The 26,381-nt window shown below is 49.5% G+C and overlaps 1 protein-coding gene across 1 annotated transcript in view; it reads left to right on the top strand.

Moving 5' to 3' along the window:
- LOC119963595 (disintegrin and metalloproteinase domain-containing protein 12-like) overlaps positions 1-26,381 on the top strand; it is a 432,269-nt gene that overhangs the window by 277,999 nt on the left and 127,889 nt on the right. Inside the window, exons 14-15 of the mRNA XM_038792926.1 lie at positions 8,290-8,398; positions 17,446-17,638. Coding sequence (XP_038648854.1) covers positions 8,290-8,398; positions 17,446-17,638 — 302 coding nt within the window. The remainder of the gene's footprint in view (positions 1-8,289; positions 8,399-17,445; positions 17,639-26,381) is intronic.

Below are 26,381 nucleotides of genomic sequence, written 5' to 3'. Positions count from 1 at the left end.
CCAGTCTTGTGCCGCTCACGGTGGTTATGACCGGCCTTGGCCTGTTGGGGGAGGAAACATAGGTAGATCATTACAAAACGGTAGGTATCAGCAGTCCGTTCTGATACTGGCACAGTTTGGGGGGGGGGGGCAAGTTGTCATCAGATGATTGCATCTCTCCTCGGGGCCAGAGCGCTGGGTCTGTGACAACTTTGTGAACCACCCTCAAATAACTCTGCCCCAATACCTCTCCCCCCCCCCCCCCCCCCCCCCCCCCGGGCAGTTAAGGGGGAGGGATGGTTGTGACTAGGGGGCACCCTCATGGCACTTACCCTGGCAGACCTGGTGAGGTCGTGTAGCTTCTTTCGGCACTGCTCTGCTGAGCGAGGGGTCTGCCCCACAGCACTGACGGCAGCAGCCACGTCACGCCAGGCCTGGCGTACCATGCTGGCAGGTTGGCGATGCCCTCTCCGCGGGCGGATGATGCCCCTCCTCTGCTCCACGGCATCGAGCAGCGCCTCGACGTCTGCATCTATAAAGCGAGGTGCAGCTCGCCTAGGCTCCGACATCCTGCCCGACAGATTCTGTGGTCGCCCGCGCCTTTTTACGGCGTCGGGCGGCGTCACATGGGCGGGTTCGTGTCGTCGTCGCGTTCCGTCGTCATCACGCACGTAATTGACGCGGCCGCGCTGCTAGCCCATTTCCAGGAAGTGAATCGGTCGGGAAATGAAGCCTTCGCGACCGTCGTAAAACGGTCCCGATTTTTACGACCGTTTGCCGACTTTCCGCGGGTGCGGAGAATTTCGCCCTAGATGTTTCAGGCGGAATAGAGGAGGATGTAAAAGGGGTGGTGGAGTTGCGCTGCTGGTCAGGGAGAATATCACAGCTGTACTGCGGGAGGACACCTCAGAGGGCAGCGAGGCTATATGGGTCGAGATCAGGAATAAGAAGGGTGAAGTCACAATGTTGGGGGTTTACTACAGGCCTCCCAACAGCCAGCGGGAGATAGAGGAGCAGATAGGTAGACAGATTTTGGAAAGGAGTAAAAGCAACATGGTTGTTGTGCTGGGAGACTTCAACTTCCCCAATATTGACTGGGACTCACTTAGTGCTAGGGGCTTAGACGGGGCAGAGTTTGTAAGGAGCATCCAGGAGGGCTTCTTAAAACAATATGTAGACAGTCCAACTAGGGAAGGGGCTGTACTGGACCTGGTATTGGGGAATGAGCCCGGCCAGGTGGTAGAAGTTTCAGTCGGGGAGTATTTCGGGAACAGTGACCACAATTCAGTAAGTTTTAAAGTGCTGGTGGACAAGGATAAGAGTGGTCCTAGGGTGAATGTGCTAAATTGGGGAAGGCTAATTATAACAATTTCAGGCAGGAACTGAAGAACATAGATTGGGGGTGGATGTTTGAGAGTAAATCAACATCTGGCATGTGGGAGGCTTTCAAATGTCAGTTGAAAGGAATTCAGGACCAGCATGTTCCTGTGCGGAAGAAGGACAGATATGTCAAATTTTGCGATCCTTGGAAAACGAGACGTATTGTAGGCCTCGTCAAAAAGAAAAATGAGACGTTTGTCAGGGTTAGAAGGCTGGGAACAGACACAGCCTGTGTGGAATATCAGGAAAGTAGGAAGGAACTTAAGCAACGAGTCATGAAGGCTAAAAGGGGTCACGAAAAGTCATTGGCAAATAGGGTTCAGGAAAATCCTAAGGCTTATTATGCACATAAAAAGAAGAGGGTAGCCAGGGAAAGGGTTGGCCCACTGAAGGACAAGGGAGGGAATCTGTGTGTGGAACCAGAGGAAATGGGCAACGTACTAAATTAATACTTTGCATCAGTGTGGGTTTCCTCTGGGTGCTCTGGTTTCCTCCCACAGTCCAAAGATGTGCAGGTTAGGTGGATTGGCCATGCTAAATTGCCCTTAGTGTCCAAAATTGCCCTTAGTGTACAAAATTGCCCTTAGTGTTGGGTGGGGTTACTTGGTTATGGGGATGGGGGAGGTGTTGACCTTGGGTAGGGTGCTCTTTCCAAGAGCCGGTGCAGACTCGATGGGCCGAATGGCCTCCTTCTGCACTGTAAATTCTCTGAATTTAAAACCTTCCTCTCAGAGGGTTTCTTGCTTTAAGCTTTTTACTCAACAGGACAGGTAATCAATGCAACACCTTTATATTACTGAGTGCTTCACAAACAGTTGGAACAACAAAGTAGATAATTCACCAAATCTCAGGAAATGTAATATTAACATCATTATATTATTGAATAGGTGTCTGAACAACTGTGACCAATCAATCAAATGTAACGTTATCTTTCATAGTGTAACAGCAGAAACCAAATCATACCGAGATTAACGCAACCACATTGGCTTCAGATGCTTACCAGGAACACCAAGAACGGCAAGGATCATATAGAATATTTTCCTGACCCATTGAATTGGTCGATGCATTTTCTGTGTGAAGTGAATTTGTCCCGTTTGCAGATGTCTCTGAATTATATCTGGCAGTTATACATTCCCCCTGCATTAATTTATACCCTCCTGGATTTGCACACGGATTAGAGATTGCAAAATTGTTCAAACTGTTTATCTCAATATTTGATAAACTACATTACAGCAGCTGTGTTAATTCCCTGTTGAGGGATTGTACGAAGCTCTAAGAATTACTTTGATGCACATTCCCTCCCACATGACTGGAAAATTCTGATTTCATAGAATAACAAGTCAGAATGACAATCTGTGTTGAACAGCAATGAACATGTTCCTTCAAACATCATGAGTCCGACCTCCAGATCTCACACCGTTTCAGTGATTGGCTTCAACCTTCAGAACCATTCAGTAATTACATTTCTAACCTCAGAGTGCCCTCTCAAGCTTCTTCCCCTGAGATCTGGCTGCTCTCTTTATCTGGGACAATCCAGTCCAAGAATTCACAGAATTAAAGCTGCAGTTGTCCATTTGGACAGCTCTGAAAGTCTCTGTTCCCTGCCAGATCAGCCCAACTAATGGCACGCACCAATCTCCTCATCATTTCCCTCCAACACCTCTCCTCAGTTGCTCAGTCAGTTTACGGCTGAGTGAATCTGACCTACATGAGGTGCATTTGAGACCCGGACCACAGACTATGTAAAGTAAGTTTCCTCTCATCTCACGGTTGACCGGATTGCCAATCAGCTTTTACTTGTGTCCTTTAAGTTCCGATCTGCCTGGCAATGGGAACAATTTCTCTCCATCCTCTTTCTTTCAGAAAATCACCCCAGGATTTTGATGACCTCCATCATATTTCCTATCAAACCTCTGTAAGGAGAGCAACCCCAGCTTCTCAATCTATCTGCGCAAGAGAAGACCTGTATCAATGGACCAATGAAAATCCTCTTCCGCCTTATCTGCATCCTTCCCAAAGTGCTCACCTCGTTCTGCGAGGATGGTGCCCAGACCAGAGCACAATATGATTTGAAATCTCTGCATCGCCCTCACAGGCTCTGAGCTACTCTGGTTCCCTGCTTCCTTTCTTTGTCCTATACATAGAGAATAGTCATTGTGCCAATTGCTTCTTCCTTTACAAACGTCACCATTTCATCAGTTTTGAATCAAATTCCTGCCCCCTCCCCTGCACACAATCTATAAGTAACTCTTCCCTTTGTTTCCAAGAATCATCTTCCAAACAAATTAACTTGTTCACATTCAGAAGTAAAAGCACATCCTTTCCTCAGAGGTAATCATATAGAATATATTGGGATGAGGGAAGCTCCAATGATACAAGCTGGTGTCATTCTGGAACAGAAAGCTTCTTGGCATCACTTCCATCATCACAATAAACATTCTCTCCACACCATCGACACACATTGACAGCAGTGTGTACCATGTACAAGGTGACAGCAACAACCCGCCAAAGCGCCTTCAACAATCCCTTCAGAACCCCGATCTCTACGATCTAGAAGGAGAAGGGAAGCAGTTATATATGTGGAAACTGCCACCTGTAAGTCCCTTCCGAGACACGCATCATCCTGACTTGGAACTGTAAGACCAGTCCTTCCAGTTGCTCCTCTAAACAGCTAAAACACTTTCTTAACACTCTCTTTTCTCTTTTTCGTTTCCAATTAAGGCTGTGAGTTTTATCAGTTCCATTGTTATTTTTATCTCTGTATTCTCCCCTATGTGTTTTTCTGTCTTGTGTGAGCAGAGGGTGGGGAAGGGGCAAGTTAAAGTGGGGGATTAGGAATGAATTAATAGTTAACCAGTTGTATATGCTGCACACTTAATAATAGTTCTTGTTATAAATGAAAGGTAATTATTTATATTTACAAACCTAGTGACAAAGTGCTAAAGACTTTGGGTATTTTTCTGTGAATTCAATTATGTTGTGATTCTGGGTCAAAGGGCGGGTGTCGGGGGGGGAGCTCGAATTGACGATGCTGTAGTCCAGAGTGTCACAACATTATTTTGGGTGTTGGTTCTGGGTTCTTTGTAACTGTAGATGACCAAGTTTGGTTTACAGTATGAATTAAGAAGAGACACCACGTTGATACCAATATAATTAGGGGCAGCACTGTAGCATGGTGGTTAGTATAAATGCTTCATAGCTCCAGGGTCCCAGGTTCGATTCCCGGCTGGGTCACTGTCTGTGCGGAGTCTGCATGTCCTCCCCGTGTGTGCGTGGGTTTCCTCCGGGTGCTCCGGTTTCCTCCCACAGTCCAAAGATGTGCGGGTTAGGTGGATTGGCCAGGCTAAATTGCCCTTAGTGTCCTAAAAAAAAAAATAAGGTTAATGGGGGTTGTTGGGTTACTGGTATAGGGTGGGCTTGAGTAGGGTGATCATTGCTCGGCACAACATCGAGGGCCGATGGGCCTGTTCTGTGCTGTACTGTTCTAATTCTAATTCTAATTCTAAAAAAAAAGGAATTGGTGGATGTTGAGTCTGGAGAAGGGTGTGTAGATAGCCTGGGTCGCATTGAGATCCAAAAAGACGAGGTGTTGGGCGTATTGAAAAATATTGCGGTGGATAAGTCCCCAGGGCCGGATGGGGTCTACCCCAGAATACTGAAGGAGGCTAGAGAGGAAATTGCTGAGGTCTTGACAAAAATCTTTGGATCCTCACTGTCTTCAGGTGATGTCCTGGAGGACTGGAGAATAGCCAATGTTGTTCCTTTGTTTAAGAAGGGTAGCAACGAGAATCTAGGGAACTACAGGCTGGTGAGCCTTACGTCAGTGGTAGGGAAATTACTGGAGAGAATTTTTCGAGGCGGTCACAAAGATGATTGATGCAGGTAGGGCAGTGGATGTTGTCTATATGGACTTCAGTAAGGCCTTTGACAAGGTCCCTCAAGGCAGACTGGTACAAAAGGTGAAGTCACACGGGATCAGCGGTGAGCTGGCAAGGTGGTTACAGAACTGGCTGGGTCATAGAAGGCAGAGAGTAGCAATGGAAGGGTGCTTTTCTAATTGGAGGGCTGTGACTAGTGGTGTTTCTCATGGATCAGTGCTGGGACCTTTGCTGTTTGTAGTATATATCAATGATTTGGAGGAAAATGCAACTGGTCTGATTAGTAAGTTTGCAGACGACACAAAGATTGGTTGAATTGCGGATAGCGATGAGGACTGTCAGAGGATACAGCAGGATTTAGATCATTTGGAGACTTGGGCGGCGAGATGGCAGATGGAGTTTAATCTGGACAAATGTGAGGTAATGCATTTTGGAAGGTTTAATGCAGGTAGGGAATATACAGTGAATGGTAGAATTCTCAAGAGTATTGACAGTCAGAGAGATCTAGGTGTACAGGTCCACAGATCACTGAAAGGGGCAACACAGATGGAGAAGGTAGTCAAGAAGGCATACGGCATGCTTGCCTTCATTGGCCGGGGCATTGAGTATAAGAATTGGCAAGTCATGTTGCAGCTGTATAGAACCTTAGTTAGGCCACACTTGGATTACAGTGTTCAATCCTGGTTGCCACACTACCAGAAGGATGTAGAGGCTTTGGAGAGGGTGCAGAAGAGATTTACCAGGATGTTGCCTGGTGTGGAGGGCATTAGCTATGAGAAGCGGTTGAATGAACTCGGTTTGTTCTCACTGGAACGAAGGAGGTTGAGTGGCAACCTGATAGTGGTCTACAAAATTATGAGGGGCACAGACAGAGTGGATAGTCAGAGGCTTCTTCCAAATGAGGGGTCAATGACTAGGGGGCATAGGTTTAAAGTGCGAGGGGCAAGGTTTAGAGGAGATGTACGAGGCAGGTTTTTTTACACACAGGGTAGTGGGTGCCTGGAACTCGCTGCTGGAGGAGGTGGTGGAAGCAGGGATGATAGTGACATTTAAGGGGCATCTTGACAAATACATGAATAGGATGGGAATAGAGGGATATGGACCCCGGAAGTGTAGAAGATTTTAGGTTCGATGGGCAGCATGGTCGGCGCAGGCTTGGAGGGCCAAAGGGTCTGTTCCTGTGCTGTACCTTTCTTTGATGTGGAGATGCCGGCGTTGGACTGGAGTGAGCACAGTAAGAAGTCTGACAACACCAGGTTTTAAAGTCCAACAGGTTTGTTTCAAACACAACTTTCCGAGCACTGCTCCTTCCTCAGGTGAATGAAGAGGTATGTTCCAGAAACATATATATAAAGTCAAAGATGCAAGACATTTGGAGCCATGGTGAAGAATCACTGAAATGACTACACGAAGACATCAATAAGTTCCACCCCACCATCAGACTCACCATGGACTACTCTCCAAAATCAGTTGCATTCTTGGACACACTCATCTCCATCAATGACGGTCACCTCAGCACTTCACTTTACCGCAAGCCCACAGATAACCTCACAATGCTCCACTTCTCCAGTTTCCGCCCTAAACACATTAAAGAAGCCATCCCCTATGGACAAGCCCTCCGTATACACAGGATCTGCTCAGACGAGGAGGAGCGTAACAGACACCTACAGATGCTGAAAGATGCCCTTGTACGACAGGATATGGCGCTCAACTCATCGATCGACAGTTCCAACACAAAAAATGGCATCAACCTCCTCAGAAGACAAACATGGGACACAACCGACAGAGTACCCTTCATCGTCCAGTACTTCCCCGGAGCGGAGAAACTATGACATCTTCTTCGCAGCCTTCAACACATCATCAATGAAGATGAACATCTTGCCAAGGTCATCCCCACACCCCCACTACTGGCCTTCAAACAACCGCGCAACCTCAAACAAACCATTGTTTGCAGCAAACTACCCAGCCTTCAGAACAGCGACCACGACACCACACAACCCTGCCAGGGCAATCTCTGCAAGACATGCCAGATCATCGACATGGATACCACCATTACACGTGGAAACACCACCCACCAGGTACGTGGCACATACTCGTGCGACTCGGCTAATGTTGTCTCCCTCAAACGCTGCAGGAAAGGATGTCCCGAAGCGTGGTACATTGGCGAGACCATGCAGACACTGCGACAACAGATGCACGGACATCAAGCGACAATCACCAGGCAGGAATGTTCCCTTCCAGTCGGGGAACACTTCAGCAGTCAAGGGCGTTCAGCTGCTGATCTCCGGATAAGCGTTCTCCAAGGCGGCCTTCAGGACGCGCGACAACGCAGAATCGCCGAGCAAAAACTTATAGCCAAGTTCCGCACGCATGAGTGTGGCCTGAACCGGGACCTGGGATTCATGTTGCATTACATTCACCCCCCCACCAGCTGGCCTGGACTTGCAAAATCCTACCAACTGTCCTGGCTTGAGTCAATTCACAGATCTTTAACCTGTGATTATCCATCTCCCTGGCTCTGTAAAGATTCATTTACCTGCAAATGCTCGCATTCTAAGCATTGTCTGGCATCTTTGAATTTGTCTATATAAATGTTTCTGGAACATACCTCGCCAATCACCTGAGGAAGGTGCTGCGCTCCGAAAGCTGGTGTTTGAAACAAACCTGTTGGACTTTAACCTGGTGTTGTAAGACTTCGTACTGTATTTTTTTTGTTCTTTTTGTTCTATCTCACCTTCCTTCTCAAAACCATTCTTCAAATCAGACCTTACGGACCAAGTTTTTACCGTCACAATCCCTGAATGGCTCAGGGTCTTTTATTTTCTAATGTGTCGGTTGTCTGTGAAGCACCTGGGTCGATGTACAATCAAACTGTCGATTGTTGTTGCTGTTCTCATCATCAGTTCTTTCCATTTCAGGTTTTCTGTAACCCACATTCTCGCAAACTCCATTCCATTCTGACAAGGGCCAGGGTGGCGGCGAAACACACCTGACACTTCAAGACTTATGAATCTGTGGAATCTTTGTAATGCTCTCCTTTCCTCTCTGATAGGTTCAGTGTCCGCTGAAATCATTTGTTATAAAATTACAAATAACCAAGGAAATGAGTTTGGACACTGTGGCAAAGATGAGAATGATAAATATAGAAAGTGCACTCCTGAGTGAGTTTGTCTTGAAAATCCAGCTTATTTCGTATTGTTAGCACAAATCTTATGCTGAGTGTAATTGAAAAGATTTACTGTTTCATTTCGTTATGAATTAATAATCATGTGATGAGGTTTTATGCAGAAAAATCAGATATAATTGGTCACAAAATCAAAGCAAATCAAACTTGCAACATTAGGTCTTCACTAATAACTTATTGATGATATTGCTGTTGGCCTAACAAAACAGCTCAAATAGTTCTGAGGGCAGCACGGTAGCACAGTGGCTAGCACTACGGTTTCACAGCTCCAGGGTCCCAGGTTAGATTCCCGATTTGGGTCACTGTCTATACGGAGTCTGCACGTTCTCTCCGTGTGTGCGTGGGTTTCCTCCGGGTGCTCCGGTTTCCTCCCACAAGTCCCAAAAGACGTGCTGTTAGTTAATTTGAACGTTCTGAATTCTCCTTCTGTGTACCCGAACAGACGCCGGAATGTGGCGACTAGGGGCTTTTCACAGTAACTTCATTGCAGTGTTAATGTAGGACTACTTGTGACAATAAAGATTATTATTATATGCAGATATCTGCAAAATTTTGTCTGCAATAATCACTTATTGTCACAAGTAGACTTCAATGAAGTTACTGTGAACAGCCCATAGTCGCCACAGTCCGGCGCCTGTTCGGGGAGGCTGGTCCTGGAATTGTACCCGCGAAGCTGGCTGTGTTCTGCATTGCAAGAAAGCAATTTAGCCCATTGTGCTGCAGAACAACGACAGAGGTTCTGCTAAGGGAGCATCAACAGCTAGGAGCTAAATTAAAAACAAAAAGCAAAAAGGTAATAATCTCTTGATTACTACCTGAGCCACAAGCTAATTATCATAGGGTCAATAAGATTAAGGAGGTAAACGTATGGCTCAAAGATTGATGTGGGAGCAATGGGTTTGAATTCATGGGGCATTGGCACGAATACCGGGGAAGGAAGGAGCTGTTCCGATGGGGCGGTCTTCACCTGATTACGCGTAAGGTGGTGGCTCAGTCAAAGATCAAAGCCAACAAAGAACAATACAACACAGGAACAGGCCCTTCGGCCCTCCAAGCCTGCGCCGATCACGTGTCCTAACCATGCCAACCGCCTGTATCCGTCTGCACTCCGTCTGTTCATGTGCCTATCCAGATAAGTCTGAAAGGTCACTAACGTATCTCCCTCGACCACCTCACTTGGCAGCGCATTCCAGGCCACCACCACCCTCTGTGTAAAAAACTTGTCCCACACATCTCCACTGAACCTATCCCCCCCCCCCCCCCCCCCCCCCCCCACCTTGAACTTTGGCCATATGCCATTTCCGCCACAGCGTAATGTGGCACAGTCCCAGAGTGACCTGGTCCACTCCCTGTGCTCCAAGGTTGTGAGCATCGAGACCCTGGTCTCCAGGACTGATAGCGCCAAGTGGCGGAGGAGCCTCAGGGGTCAACTCCGCTTGCATCCCTCATCCGATGGAGTATCCCGGGGGCCAGTGGACACCCCAAGGAACGAGGAGGTGATGGACCCATGCCGCCCGGACCTTCAGAGGAGGTGCCGAAACATGACAGCACCTCAATCTTCCCCCACTCCCCCCACCCCGTTTTCCTGGCACATCACATGGGCAGTGAGCAGAACAAAGCGGGACCACACCAGCTGGGACCCCCGAGCAGCAGCTGGGCCCACCTCGTCTCAGTCGCCCCAAAAGACGTCTGCCAAAGGGGATCCAGGTCACAGGGCAGGAATCACATCAGGCCACCTCCACTCCTGATGTCCAACCTTGGGATAAACCTAGGCATAGCATTAGGGCCCACAAGGCCAGAAAGGTTAAGTTGACATGGGTGCAGCATATAGGTTAATGATGGGGGCTGGAGCAAAAACCTGTACATGTATGTTCACAGTTGCACAATAAAAAAGAAGAAGAAGAATCACTTATTGTCACAAGTAGGCTTCAAATGAAGTTATTGTGAAAAGCCCCTAGTCGCCACATCCTGGCGCCTGTTCGGGGTGGCTGGCACAGGAATTTAACCCGCTCTGCTAGCCCGCCATGGTCTGCTTTAAAAGCCAGCTATTTAGCCCTGTGCTAAACCAACTTCTACACATGTTCACAACATTTCACCCTGCCTCGGAGCTCTGTTAGAAGGGTGTGAGGATTGGACTGGATTGGGCAGGGCTAGCTGCAAAAGGGTCTCTAGAGGGCAGGAGTGGTGGAGATGAGTGGACATTCAGAGCGGGCATTGGCTAGGGACCCAGTTCAGTCAGCGCTGGCCACTCTGGAGCACACCCCATCTTCACCCCCATCATCGCCACTCCAAAGGTTTGGTGGGACCGTTTGGGGTGACAAGTGGCAAGTCACATTCACGCCACAAAAGTAATAATAATAATCATTATTCTTGTCACAAGTAGGCTTATATTAACACAGCAATGAAGTTACTGTGAATATCCCTGAGTCGCCACATTCCGGCGCCTGTTCAGGATCACAGAGGGAGAATTCAGAATGTCCAATTCACCTAACAGCACGTCTTTTGAACAGCCTGGTGGACCTGGATGGACACAGAGGTAACTGGAATGCCAACATGACCTCCTTTTATCCTCTGTCGACAATGGAATTCGGTATCCAACCAGGAGTGATTAGCATCTGCCTGGCAGACCTGGCGGACGCCATGAGGCCGTATGAGCAGGGGCTGCTCGGGAAGGCCCAGAGGAATGAGAGCCAGTCTGTGGTGTAGCCATCTGGGATGGCCACTTAAAACCAGGAACAGAGAAACTCGCAAAGCCTAGTGGGTAAAATGGACAAAGCCAATACTCAGGCAGGCTCAGAGCCTGAAATGTATATTTGAAAGCAAAGAGTTCAGACGGTATCGAAACACCGACCAATTAGCATTTTGATGGGCCGATTAGCATTTGATGGCCCATCTTCACCAAGACAAAGGACTGGTACTCGAGAGCACGGTACAGTCCCAGACATTTCGATGCCACTCCCTGTTCTAGGGAAGCGTAAACAACGGGGTCAGTGACCGCTTGGGACACACCCAGCCATCCAGGCCCCCGTCCATTTATTGGTTAGGAATCGAACAGAGTGATCAGGGATCACCCAATTAGTGGGGTCCAAACTGAAGGACCGCCCAAAAGAGCGCAAAAACTCCCAAGTATAAGACAGTCCGCCATGTGTTGGTGCTCTCTCGGACCTGGCGCCCCGGCTACGGCCATCTCCAAGTGCAGCCCCACCAGAAGCAAGTCCAACGCCCGCTACCAGGCGGATGGGCTGAGCTGAGCAGCAGTTACTCCTTCGGACTCGATAGATCCAGAATCGAGCAGCGGCCACTGTTCCTCTGACCTAAGCTGGGTGCCCGACGTTAAATACAGGTTGTCGATAGGTGTAGTTAACTAGTAGTGTTTATGTTGCATGACTAATTGTGTGTAAATAAAGTACCCTTGACCTTGAACTAACAAACTGGTGTTTGGCTCTTCGATCGATAGTCAGCTGAACCTTGTGGTGGTATCATTTAATACCTGGCAACACTGAGCATTAGAATATAGATCACATAGAAATTGCCAGAATTGGAACAGAGCCACGGAAAGGACAGAGTAAAAGAGTAAATAAAGAAAGGCAACAGTGGGTATGGAGACCGGCCACCCAACAGGCTGAGGAGGGGGTGGCAAGGCGACACTGTGGCAGTGCCTGTGTGCGCCGGCAGCGTATGGCATTCGAAGACCTGCTGGATTGAGATTGCCATCGATAACTCTGGCTAACCATGGGGACTGTACGGTATATCTCTGCATCACGGTGTACCTGGAACCACGGAGATATGGAGGAGAACACCCACTCCCGGTGACCATCATGGTGATGTTTGTGCAACGGGATCCTTCCAGGTGCCAAGTGGGGACCTGTCAGGAATTTCCCAGACCTCTGTGCGCAGTTCCATCCACGCCATCACAGAGGTTCTGTATACCCAGCAGCACAGGATATCACCTTGAATATGGACCCAGCCCACCAGGTTGACCTTGTAGGAGGATTCATCGCCATCGACCAGATTCACAAGATCCCAGTGGTGATCGACAGGACGCATGTCCCCCTGTGGGTTCTAGCACAAGAGGGGTTACACTTGAGGAACTGCAAGGGTTAGCGCTCCATGGACGTGCAGTTGGTGTGAGCACCAGCTGGACATCATGCACATCTGTGCCCGATACCTGGGCAGCGTACACGACACCTACATACTGATGCACTCGACACCTTCGATGCTCTCTCCTATGTGAGGGGTTGGCTCTTGGGCGACAGGGGTTATCCACTGTTGCTGCTGATGTCTATCCAGAGCCACAGCCCAACACAGAGACATGCTACAACAATGGCCATGCTATGACCAGGGCGTGATCATCGGCATGCTCAAGATGCAGTTCAGAATGTCCCTCCAGTAGAGTCCCAGGAGAGTCTTGCACATCGTGATGGCCAGCTGTGTCCTGCACAACATTATGCAGCAAAGGGATGACATGCTGGACAAGGAAGAAGAATGACAGACCATGTCCAATGAGGAGCATGCAGAGGAGGGCCAAGCTGGGCAAGACATGGGGCCCTGGCAGGCATTGGAGGCTGAACAACATGTGCACCAGGGCTCAAACGTCCCCGTCCCTCCCCACCCCCCCCATCCTCCAAGCTTCCGATCTGCTTCACGACAGGGTGCTGGCCTTGGGTTGGCAGCATCAGCAGGTCTGGCCCATGAGCTGGAAGATGATGATGACTGGCTCTAAGATGAGATCTCGTGTACCGCATCGTTTGACAATGTCTGACTCCTGCACTCAGTCGCACTTTCCACTGTCTGCGTGGGTGATCCCTGCTTGCTGGCCATTCCTTCACACGGTCCCAATGAACCCCTGGGGTGGCGGGGGGTGGGCCATGAACTGGTTAGACATCACCACATGGCACCTTCACATATCATACCCCGCCCTTTGTCATCTCCAGGGGCATCACCCCGATTGCCCTGGGGGCCCTGACCCATGTCCAGTTCCAATGCTCGTTCCCCACACCAGAGAACTCCCTATCAATCCCACCTGGCAGACGCTGTACACATGGGCCAACCCGTCTCACACACCCTTCAGACAGCACCAAGGCAGGTTTTAGCATTGCTGAACAGATGTTTACTGTGATATATACAAGTATTGAGCCCTAGAAAAGAAGAAAAGAAAGAAAATTGCTTATTGTCACGAGTAGGCTTCAATGAAGTTACTGTGAAAAGCCCCTAGTCGCCACATTCCGGCGCCTGTCCGGGGAGGCTGGTACCTCCTAACCCCTATTGCTAACTTATCTAATTCACCCGTGCCTATCTTTCTCACCTTATGTGCCCTAACATTCCATCTAGGTGGGTCCTCAGGAGATACATCAGAAGTGGAGACAGCTGCTGTATTCCCCGCCCTCTGACCTGGGACCCCTTTGGTCCCGACACACGGCTCTTACTGGGCCTCAGTGATGGATGGAGTGAATGTTTTTGGATGAGGTGCCAATCAAGCGGGGCTGCTTTTCCCTGGATGGTGTTGAGCTTCTTGAGTGTTGTTGGAGCTGCGCTGATCCAGGCAAGTGGAGAGTTTTCCATCACACTCCTGACTTGTGCCTTGTAGATGGTGGACGGGCTTTGATGAGTTAGGAGGTGAGTTACTTGCCGCAGGTTTCCCAGCCTCTGCCCTGCTCTTGTATCCATGGTTACCACCTAACCTGCACATCTTTGGACTGTGGGAGGAAACCGGAGCACCCGGAGGAAACCGACGCAGACACGGGGAGAACGTGCAGACGCCGCACAGACAGTGACCCAACCCGGGACCTGCCATGATATGCAGGCACAAACACACATACATAATGATATACAGACAAGCAGCTAATGGACACAGAGAATAGGACATGACCAATAAGCAGGCAGGACACTCAGGAGTGGGATCTGACTATAAAAGACACGAGGCACTTACACTCCGCCTCATTCAACTGATGAACATCTAGAGAGTCAGTCAAGGGTGTTGTTACAATCTCACACCTCCACCACGTGGCTAAGAGCTAGTCTGGGTCAGTCAGACAGAGTAACCACACTTAAGTTAGCAGAGAGTCGAACTCACAGAGAACTGTGCTAACTGTGCTATTAGATCAATAAACCTGATTGAACTAACTTCGATGTCTGGAGTATCTTTATGATCGAAGCTGCATCCTGTTGCAGCCAGTGTTAGACCAGTGTACCTAACAGGACAGGACCCTGGAGCTGTGAAGCTAATGTGCTAACCACTATGCGAGCTTGCTGCCCCAAATTGAAAACATAAACTCATAACATTCAGGGAGTTTGCAGAAAATCACAGGAGCAGCCTGTGAAAACAGGAGGTTTTTTTGCCTCCAGCAATTAAACTTGAACAAAACAAATTGTTGCTATTTCCTCAGGTGCTGAGCTCGTTGTTTAGCCAGAGTCATGTGACTTCTTAGAAAAGGCAATTTGAAATGAAAAATGAAAAAAAAATTTGTTCACGTACCAATGACTCATAACCTATTTTTAAAAAATCAGTCCCCCAATAAAGTGTCCAAATAATTCAATGTCCTTCCAATTTTAAAAATATACAGTTCTTGGGTATGTATTCAGGCACTGGTTAACTCACTCATTAGCAGCACTATTAATAATGATAATCTTTATTATTGTCACAAGTATTGTCACAGGTAGACAAATCTCCTGGCCCTGATGGAATGCATCCCAGAGTGCTAAAAGAGATGGCTAGGGAAATTGCAGATGCACTAGTGATAATTTACCGAAATTTACTAGACTCTGGGGTGGTCCCAGTGGATTGGAAATTAGCAAATGTGACACCACTGTTTAGAAAAGGAGGTAGGCAGAAAGCAGGAAATTATAGGCCAGTGAGCTTAACTTCGGTAGCAGGGAAGATGCTGGAATCTATCATCAAGGAAGAAATAGCGAGGCATCTGGATAGAAATTGTCCCATTGGGCAGACGCAGCATGGGTTCATAAAGGGCAGGTCGTGCCGAACTAATTTAGTGGAATTTTTTGAGGACATTACCAGTGCAGTAGATAACGGGGAGCCAATGGATGTGGTATATCTGGATTTCCAGAAAGCCTTTGACAAGGTGCCACACAAAAGGTTGCTGCATAAGATAAAGATGCATGGCATTAAGGGTACAGTAGTAGCATGGATAGAGGATTGGTTAATTAATAGAAAGCAAAGAGTGGGGATTAATGGGTGTTTCTCTGGTTGGCAATCAGTAGCTAGTGGTGTCCCTCAGGGATCCGTGTTGGGCCCACAATTGTTCACAATTTACATAGATGATTTGGAGTTGGGGACCAAGGGCAATGTGTCCAAGTTTGCAGATGACACTAAGATGAGTGGTCAAGCGAAAAGTGCAGAGGATACTGGAAGTCTGTAGAGGGATTTGGATAGGTTAAGTGAATGGGCTAGGATCTAGCAGATGGAATACGATGTTGACAAATGTGAGGTTATCCATTTTGGTAGGAATAACAGCAAACGGGATTATTATTTAAATGATAAAATATTAAAGCATGCTGCTGTGCAGAGAGACCTGGGTGTGCTAGTGCATGAGTCACAGAAGGTTGGTTTACAGGTGCAACAGGTGATTAAGAAGGCAAATGGAATGTTGTCCTTCATTGCTAGAGGGATGGAGTTTAAGACTAGGGAGGTTATGTTGCAATTGTATAAGGTGTTAGTGAGGCCACACCTGGAGTATTGTGTTCAGTTTTGGTCTCCTTACCTGAGAAAGGACGTACTGGCGCTGGAGGGTGTGCAGAGGAGATTCACTAGGTTAATCCCAGAGCTGAAGGGGTTGGATTATGAGGAGAGGTTGAGTAGACTGGGACTATACTCGTTGGAATTTAGAAGGATGAGGGGGGATCTTATAGAAACATATAAAATTATGAAGGGAATAGATAGGATAGATGCGGGCAGGTTGTTTCCACTGGCTGGTGAAAGCAGAACTAGGGGGCATAGCCTTAAAATAAGGGGAAGTAGATTTAGGACTGAGTTTAGGAGGAACTTCTTCACCCAAAGGGTTGTGAATCTATGGAATTCATTGCCCAGTGAAGCAGTTGAGGCTCCTTCATTAAATGTTTTTAAGGTAAAGATAGATAGTTTTTTGAAGAATAAAGGGATTAAGGGTTATGGTGTTCGGGCCGGAAAGTGGAGCTGAGTCCACAAAACATAGAACATAGAACATAGAACAGTACAGCACAGAACAGGCCCTTCGGCCCTCAATGTTGTGCCGAGCCATGATCACCCCACTTAAACCCACGTAACCCGCAACCCAACAATCCCCCCATTAACCTTACACTACGGGCAATTTAGCATGGCCAATCCACCTAACCCGCACATCTTTGGACTGTGGGAGGAAACCGGAGCACCCGGAGGAAACCCACGCACACACGGGGAGGACGTGCAGACTCCGCACAGACAGTGACCCAGCCGGGAATCGAACCTGGGACCCTGGAGCGGTGAAGCATTGATGCTAACCACCATGCTACCGTGAGGCCCCTCTCATCATGATCTCATTGAATGGCGGAGCAGGCTCGAGGGGCCAGATGGCCTACTCCTGCTCCTAGTTCTTATGTTCTTATGTTCTTAAGTGGCCTTACATTAGCACTGCAATGAAGTTACTCTGGAAAGCCCGTAGTCTCTACACTCCATCTCCTGTCCCGGTACACAGAGGGAGAATTCAGAATGTCCGAATTACCTAACAGCACGCCTTTGGACTGTGGGAGGAAACCGCGCACCCGGAGGAAACCCACGCAGACACGGGGAGACGTGCACAGACAGTGACTCAAGCTGGGAATCGAACCCGGGTCCCTGGCGCTGTGAAGCCACAGTGCCACCGTGCTGCCCCCATATTAGAGATGCAATGGCTCAGGAAGGCACCTGACCACCACTTATTCAAGGACAGTTAGACATGAGTATTGAATAATGACATAGGCAATGATATTCACCTTGAGAGAAACACATTTTAAAAAGTAATAGCATTAAATTGAAAATATATAATGTCTAAAATGTTTGTTTCTGCTTTACAGGAATTTGCTCTGCGGAAAAATCCAGTGTAAGGGTGGGTCCCAAAATCCAAGGCGAGGAGGAACAGTGAGCATTTTGGGAACCAAAATCACTTATAATAAAGTGACATATAACTGCAAAGGGATATCTGCTCTCCTATCTGATGCTAGCACTCCAGACTTAATATTAGAAGGAACCAAGTGTGCAAAGAACAAGGTAATCGATTCAGTCAATAGTACTGAATATAAACACAAAAGGAATTGACACTTCATCCCTCTTTCGTCCTCCTCACTCCACACATATATTCTCCTTCACATTACTCCGGTATACACACAGATTCTATTCTGTGGATGTTTTTTGGTACAACTGCTTAATCTCTCAATCACAAGGCTAAATTTCTGGCTTTGAAAGCAGGCCAGCAGCACGGTTCGATTTCCGTACCAGCCTCCCCAAACAGGTGCCGGAATGTGGCGACTAGGGGCTTTTCACAGTAACTTCATTTGAAGCCTACTCGTGACAATAAGCAATTTTCATTTCATTTCCTTCTGTTGTACTTGTACCAATTTTGCTAAACTAAAGATATCAGTTTCATCCTCCACCTGCTTATTTTCTTTATTAACCATCTGGTCAAAAATTGTTTCTGATAACTGAAACTCCTTGGACTGGATTTGCCGTTTTGGAGAATAAGTTTGCACGCCAGCGTGAAAACCGGGGTGTTTTCGGCCAGGAAAGCTGGCGCAAAATGGCCACCGATTCCCTGTTTTGCTGGGGACTAGCAGGGAGGCAGCGTAGACCTCCCAGCTCTAAAAAGTGGGCAACTCCGTCAGGCATGGGGGACCTGTCCGAACACGGAGACAATGCCAGCTGCCTGCTGTGCACCAGCTGAGAAAGAAGGCAGCTACAAGGGAACCAGCACAAATCAGTGTCAGTAGAGGCAAATTGGTAGCGAAACCAGACAAGGTCACAAGGCCTTTCAGACCTTCTACCAGGGCCTGTACACTTTGGAGCCCGTCGCAGGGGATTCGGGGATGAAACAGTTCCTCAATGGACTGGACATGCCAGTCATGGGGGAGGGCAGAAAACGGGGCCTGGAAGCACCACTAGAACTGGGAGAGGACATGCAGTCGGGGAAGGCGCCGGGACCGGACGGTTTCCTGGCAGACCCCTACAAAAGATTCATGATGGCACTGGCCTCACACCTGTGGGAAATGCTCACAGACTCGCTGGTGAGGGGCACACTGCCGCCTGTGCTGACACAAACCTTAATCTTGCGAATAACTAAAAAAGACAAAGAACCAACAGAATGCGGATCCGACAGACCCATCTCGCTGCTAAACATAGATGCAAAAATACTGGCCAAGGTCCTAGCCAAGTGGCTGGAGGACTGTATACCAAAGGTTGTTGCAGAAGACCAGATGGGCTTTGTCAAAGGTAGATAGCTAACATTGGGCATCAGGCGCCTGCTGAGTGTGATCATGACCCCATCTGGGGAGAGAACATCTAAGGTGATCGTCTCCCTGAAAAGGCATTCGGCAGAGTCGAGTGGCAGTACCTCATAGAGGTACTGGATTAGTTTGGGCTCGGACCAGGATTAACCCCTAGGTGAAACTCTTGAACAACGCTCCCACGGCGAGCGTATGGACAAACACCACCAGCTCCAAGTACTTCCAGCTGCACAGAGGCACGAGGCAAGGATGCCCATTATTCCGTTGCTGTTCGCACTGGTGATCAAGTCACTAGCGATCGCACTCAGGGCGGCAAAACATTGGAAAGGGATCCAGAGAGGAGGGTGAAAGCACAGAGTCTCACTCTATGCAGATGACCTGGTCCTCTACATCCTGGACCCAGGAAGCAGCATGCAAGGAATCATGGCGATCTTCAAAGAGTTTGGAGTCTTCTCGGGCTATAAACCTAATCTGAGGAAAAGCGACATCTTCCCGGAGAGGGGAAAGCTGGAGGGACTGCAGTTTAGACAGACCCAACTCAAATTCTGCTACCTGGGGATCCAAATCGCTCATGACTGGACAGGGATTCAGAAGTGGAACCTGACCAGCCTGACGGAGGACTTTATAAAGGACCTGCAGAGATGGAACACACTCCCACTCTCCCTGGTGGGGGAGAACGCAGATGATCGAAATGACCATACTGGCCAGGTTCGTCTTCCTCTTTAAATCCAATTCGATCTACATCCCCAAGGCCTTTTCCAACTCACTGGACAAACTGATTATAGCGTTTATTTAGGAGAGGGGAAGAATTCAAGGATCCCAAAGAGATTACTGCAGAGAATGAGATCCATGGAGGGGCCTAGCCTCCCACACCTACAATATTACTATTGGGCAGCGACCAAAAAGAGAGTAAAGGGGTGGATAAAGGAGCCAGAAGCAGAGTGGGTGCTTATGGAGGAGGATTCCTAATCCATGCTGACTATCCCTGACTAGTCTAGGCCTTTCTATGTGACAGTGAAGCCTATCTTTCAGGATTGATTCTACTAATTTTCCCAGAAGGCTAACTGGGCTATCATTGTTCGGCATTTCCTTCAATATTTTTTTTAAACAATGGAACCACGCTTGCATTTCTACAGTCCTCCGGTACCTCCTCTGTATCTCTTGAGGATTGGAGAATCATCATCCGAGCACCTGTGATCTCCTCCCTGACCTTCTTCAGTAGCCTTGGAAACAATGCATCTGGCCCTGGCGACTTAGCAATGTTCAAAGATTTCAATCCTTCCAGTACTTCCTCTTTCTTTATAATTACTCCATCAAATATCTCACGGTGTTCCTCCTAGATTACTATATCTGCATCATCCATTTCCTTTGTAAACACCAAGACAAAAGATTTATTTAAAACCCTTCCCACAGCCTCTGCATCGACACACCCAAGTTTCCCTCTTCATCTCTGATAGGTCCACCTTTTTCCTTAACTAACCTTTTACCATTAGTATATTGGTAAAATATTTTTGGGTTTTCTTTAACTTTACTCGCTAACCTTTTTTCATGCCCTCCCTTTTATTTCCTTTTTGAATTTGTCCCTGCACTTTCTATTCTCTCCTAGGCGATCTGCAGTGCTCAGTTCTTTATGCCTATTGTACACTTTTTCAGTTTGATCTTCCCCTATGTTCCTCCAGACGACCAGGGGGTCTAGATTTGGCAGTACTACTCTTATTCATGGAGGGGACATGTCTACTTTGAACATTTAGGATCTCTCCTTTTAGTGCTTCCCACAGGTTTCCCACTGATTTATCCTCCAGCAATGTCGGCCAGCCCACCTCAGCAAAATCCCTTCTCATTTCTGCAAAATTTGCCTTCCCCCAGTTCAACATTCTTACTCCTGCTTTATCTCTGTCCGTTTCCATGGTAATACTGAATCTCACTGAATTATGATCACTATCCCCGATATGGTCGCTAACTGTCACTTCACCCACTCGCCCTTCTCCCTTCCGCAAGACAAGGTCTGGAATTGTATCTCCTCTCGTTGGGCTTGTCACTAATTAGGTGGACACACTGCATGAAATGTTCTCCCTTAGTTCTCTCACATTGTTTGAATCCCAGTTGATATTGGGATAGTTAAAGTCTCCGACTATTATTGCCCTCTTGTTCTTACAGGCAGAAACTTCCTAAATATTTGATCTTCCATCTCCCATTCTCAATTTGGGGTCTGTAGTATATTCCCAGGAGTGTGACTGCACATTTATTTCTAAGCTCAACCCATGAAGCCTCGTGTGTTGACCCGTTTAGTATGTCATCCCTTCGCACAACTGGAATAGATTCTTTAACCGTTACTGTTACTCCTCTTCCTTTTTATCTCCCACTCTGACCTGCTTAAAAACTCTGTATCCAGGATATTGAGCTGCCAATTTTGCCCTTTTAGCCAGGTTTTAATTCTGGCAATGACATCCCAACCATCTTCAGAGGCTTTATCAATGACATCCCTTCCGTCATAATGTGGGGATATTCGCAGATGACAGCACAATGTTCAGCACCATTCGCGACTCCTCAGATAATGAAGCCGTCCCTGTCCAAATGCAGCAAGACCTGGACAATATCTAGGCTTCGGATGACAAGTGGCAAATTATATTCGTGTCACTCAAGTGCCAGGCAATGACCATCTCCGACAATAGAGGATCTAACCATCGCCCCTTGTCGTTCAATAGCATTACCATCGCTGAATCCCCCACAATCAACATCCTGGGGGTTACCATTGATCAGAAACTGAACTTGACAAGGCATATTAATATTGTAGCTGCCAGGGCGGATCAACAATCAGGAATCCTGCGGAGAGTAACTCATCTCCTGACCCCCCAAAGCCTGTCCACCATCAAGGCACATGTCAGGAGTGTAATGAAAAACTCTCCACTTGCGTGGATGAGTGTGTCATAATATACATCCAGGTATATGATGGAGTGCAGACAGGCAGTGATTGACACACAGGATGACCAGTAAGCACACAGAACACAGCAGTCAATCACCAGACAGGACACGGCCACTATAAAGCCAGAGGTCACTAGGTTTCTCGCTCTCTCTGGACCCAGCCACTGAGACAGTCAGAGTCCACGAGCTAGCAAGTACAAACACCATGCGGTAGCTAGTACGTCTGGTCAGACTACTACTAGGTCTCCAGTCAAGTCAGTATAGTGTCAACCCACAGTTGAACATTTATATTAGTTAAGATGTTAAATAAAATTGTGTTGGATCTTCCCCAGTGTTAGAGGTCTGTCTCTCGCTACACTGCATCAAGTTCAGTCCACATCAACCCAACCTGCCTAACACATCAGAGCGCAGCTTCAACAACACTCAAGAAGCTCAACACCATCCAGGGCAAAGCAGCCGGCTTGATTGCTCCCCTTCCACAAACATTCAAACCTTCCACCACCGATGAACAGTGGCAGCCGTGTGTCCCATCTACAAGATGCACTGCAGCAACTCACCAAGGCTCCTTAGACAGCACCTTCCAAACCCACGGCTACTACCATCTAGTGTGATGTTAAACATATTTTAATCCTGTTTTGGTAATAAATTATGTCTTAATTTTCTATATCCCTTTATATAATCTTTTTAGAAAATCACGTCTGGAGTGAGGTATCCTTTCCTCACAACCTTACACAATTAACGTGCATCACCTCACACTTATCCGGATTGAATTCCATTTGCCACTGATCAGCCCATCTGACCAGCCCGTCTCTATCCTTCTGTAATTGAAGGCTCTCCTCCTCACTATTTACTGCCCCACCAATTTTCATATCATCCACAAACTTACTGATCAACCCTCCTACATTCATATCAAAATCATTTATCTAAACCACAAACAGCAATAGCCCCAACACTGATCCCTGTGGGACCCCAACACTGATCCCTGTCCCCAACACTGATCCTGTGGGACCCCAACTCTGATCCCTGCGGGACCCCAACACTGATCCCTGTGGGACCCCAACATTGATCCCTGTGGGACCCCACTGGACACAGGGGTCCAACCAGAATAACACCCCTCGACCATCACCCTCTGCTTCCTGCCACTCAGCTAATTCTGGGTCCAATTTGCCAAATTGTATCCCATGGGCTCTGACCTTCGCTATCAGACTCCCATGTGGCACCTTATCAAAAGCCTTACTGAAGTCTAAGTGGACCACGTCAAATGTATTTCCCTCATCGACACACCTGGTCATCTCTTCGAAAAATTCAATCAAGTTGGTCAGACATGACCTCCTCTGAACAAGACCATGCTGACTGTTCTTGATTAATCCCTATCTCTCCAAATGCAGATTAATTCTGTCTCTCACAATTGTTTCCAATAGTTTCCCCACCACTGAGGTTAGACTGACTGGCCCATAGTTTCCTGGTTTCTCCCTTCCTCCCTTCTTGACTAATGGAACCACATTGGCTATCCCCCAATCCTCTGGCCCCTCTCCTGTGGCCAGAGAGCAATTGAAAATTATTGCCAGCTCCCCTACTATTTCCTCCCTTGCCTCACTCAACATCCTGGGATACATTTCATCCGACCCTGGAGATATGTCTACTGTTAATCCTGCCAGAGCACTCAGAACCTCCTCTTTTCGATTTTAATCTCTTTAATTTTATTACAGTCCTTCTCCCAGATTACAATACCCACACTGTCCATCTCATGAGTAAACAGTGACACAAAGTATTCATATATACCCCTACCTACATCCTCTGGCTCCACACACATACTACCACTGTGCTCCTTAATGGGCCCTGCACTTTTGTTTACTTTTGTTTTGGCTTGGGCTTGTTTTGGTGGCCCTGAGATTTTTTAGCTTTCGTTTACATTTTTGGCTGCTGTATTCAGACAGACAAGTATCTTGGAGCGTCTCTCTACCTTCAGATTTAAAGCTGTTTCCAGACTGCTTGATAACTTGAAAAGAAATAATTGCTTTCTGGAAGGAATTCAAGCCTGCTATTTTGGAAAGGAAACAAGAGTGGATACCAGGTCTGAGTGCTGTGGGCTGGGCCAGGTCTGAGTGCTGTGGGCCAGGTCTGAGTGCTGTGGGCTGGGCCAGGTCTGAGTGCTGTGGGCTGGGCCAGGTCTGAGTGCTGTGGGCTGGGCCAGGTCTGAGTGCTGTGGGCTGGGCCAGGTCTGAGTGCTGTGGGCCAGGTCTGAGTGCTGTGGGCCAGGTCTGAGTGCTGTGGGCTGGGCCAGGTCTGAGTGCTGTGGGCTGGGCCAGGTCTGAGTGCTGTGGGCTGGGCCAGGTCTGAGTGCTGTGGGCTGGGCCAGGTCTGAGTGCTGTGGGCTGGGCCAGGTCTGAGTGCTGTGGGCTGGGCCAGGTCTGAGTGCTGTGGGCTGGGCCAGGTCTGAGTGCTGTGGGCTGGGCCAGGTCTGAGTGCCGTGGGCTGGGCCAGGTCTGAGTGCTGTGGGCTGGGCCAGTGCTGTGGGCTGGGCCAGGTCTGAGTGCTGTGGGCTGGGCCAGGTCTGAGTGCTGTGGGCTGGGCCATGTCTGAGTGCTGTGGGCCATGTCTGAGTGCTGTGGGCTGGGCCAGTGCTGTGGGCTGGGCCAGGTCTGAGTGCTGTGGGCTGGGCCAGGTCTGAGTGCTGTGGGCTGGGCCAGGTCTGAGTGCTGTGGGCCAGGTCTGAGTGCTGTGGGCTGGGCCAGGTCTGAGTGCTGTGGGCTGGGCCAGGTCTGAGTGCTGTGGGCTGGGCCAGGTCTGAGTGCTGTGGGCTGGGCCAGGTCTGAGTGCTGTGGGCTGGGCCAGGTCTGAGTGCTGTGGGCTGGGCCAGGTCTGAGTGCTGTGGGCTGGGCCAGGTCTGAGTGCTGTGGGCTGGGCCAGGTCTGAGTGCCGTGGGCTGGGCCAGGTCTGAGTGCTGTGGGCTGGGCCAGTGCTGTGGGCTGGGCCAGGTCTGAGTGCTGTGGGCTGGGCCAGGTCTGAGTGCTGTGGGCTGGGCCATGTCTGAGTGCTGTGGGCCATGTCTGAGTGCTGTGGGCTGGGCCAGTGCTGTGGGCTGTGCCAGGTCTGAGTGCTGTGGGCTGGGCCAGGTCCTGAGTGCTGTGGGCTGGGCCATGTCTGAGTGCTGTGGGCCATGTCTGAGTGCTGTGGGCTGGGCCAGGTCTGAGTGCTGTGGGCTGGGCCAGGTCTGAGTGCTGTGGGCCAGGTCTGAGTGCTGTGGGCTGGGCCAGGTCTGAGTGCTGTGGGCTGGGCCAGGTCTGAGTGCTGTGGGCTGGGCCAGGTCTGAGTGCTGTGGGCTGGGCCAGGTCTGAGTGCTGTGGGCTGGGCCAGGTCTGAGTGCTGTGGGCTGGGCCAGGTCTGAGTGCTGTGGGCCAGGTCTGAGTGCTGTGGGCTGGGCCAGGTCTGAGTGCTGTGGGCTGGGCCAGGTCTGAGTGCTGTGGGCTGGCCAGGTCTGAGTGCTGTGGGCCAGGTCCTGAGTGCTGTGGGCTGGGCCAGGTCTGAGTGCTGTGGGCTGGGCCAGGTCTGAGTGCTGTGGGCTGGGCCAGGTCTGAGTGCTGTGGGCTGGGCCAGGTCTGAGTGCTGTGGGCTGGGCCAGGTCTGAGTGCTGTGGGCTGGGCCAGGTCTGAGTGCTGTGGGCTGGGCCAGGTCTGAGTGCCGTGGGCTGGGCCAGGTCTGAGTGCTGTGGGCTGGGCCAGTGCTGTGGGCTGGGCCAGGTCTGAGTGCTGTGGGCTGGGCCAGGTCTGAGTGCTGTGGGCTGGGCCATGTCTGAGTGCTGTGGGCCATGTCTGAGTGCTGTGGGCCATGTCTGAGTGCTGTGGGCTGGGCCAGGTCTGAGTGCTGTGGGCTGGGCCAGGTCTGAGTGCTGTGGGCTGGGCCATGTCTGAGTGCTGTGGGCCATGTCTGAGTGCTGTGGGCTGGGCCAGGTCTGAGTGCTGTGGGCTGGGCCAGGTCTGAGTGCTGTGGGCTGGGCCAGGTCTGAGTGCTGTGGGCTGGGCCAGGTCTGAGTGCCGTGGGCTGGGCCAGGTCTGAGTGCTGTGGGCTGGGCCAGTGCTGTGGGCTGGGCCAGGTCTGAGTGCTGTGGGCTGGGCCAGGTCTGAGTGCTGTGGGCTGGGCCATGTCTGAGTGCTGTGGGCCATGTCTGAGTGCTGTGGGCCATGTCTGAGTGCTGTGGGCTGGGCCAGGTCTGAGTGCTGTGGGCTGGGCCAGGTCTGAGTGCTGTGGGCTGGGCCATGTCTGAGTGCTGTGGGCCATGTCTGAGTGCTGTGGGCTGGGCCAGGTCTGAGTGCTGTGGGCTGGGCCAGGTCTGAGTGCTGTGGGCTGGGCCATGTCTGAGTGCTGTGGGCCATGTCTGAGAGCTGTGGGCTGGGCCAGGTCTGAGTGCTGTGGGCTGGGCCAGGTCTGAGTGCTGTGGGCTGGGCCAGGTCTGAGTGCTGTGGGCTGGGCCAGGTCTGAGTGCTGTGGGCCAGGTCTGAGTGCTGTGGGCTGGGCCAGGTCTTAGTGCTGTGGGCTGGGCCAGGTCTGAGTGCTGTGGGCTGGGCCATGTCTGAGTGCTGTGGGCTGGGCCA

The sequence above is a fragment of the Scyliorhinus canicula genome, chromosome 3, assembly GCF_902713615.1.
Source record: "Scyliorhinus canicula chromosome 3, sScyCan1.1, whole genome shotgun sequence".
NCBI classification, from domain to species: domain Eukaryota; kingdom Metazoa; phylum Chordata; class Chondrichthyes; order Carcharhiniformes; family Scyliorhinidae; genus Scyliorhinus; species Scyliorhinus canicula.
Note: the sequence above shows the minus strand (reverse complement) of the source record. Positions and strands in the feature narration are given on the sequence as shown.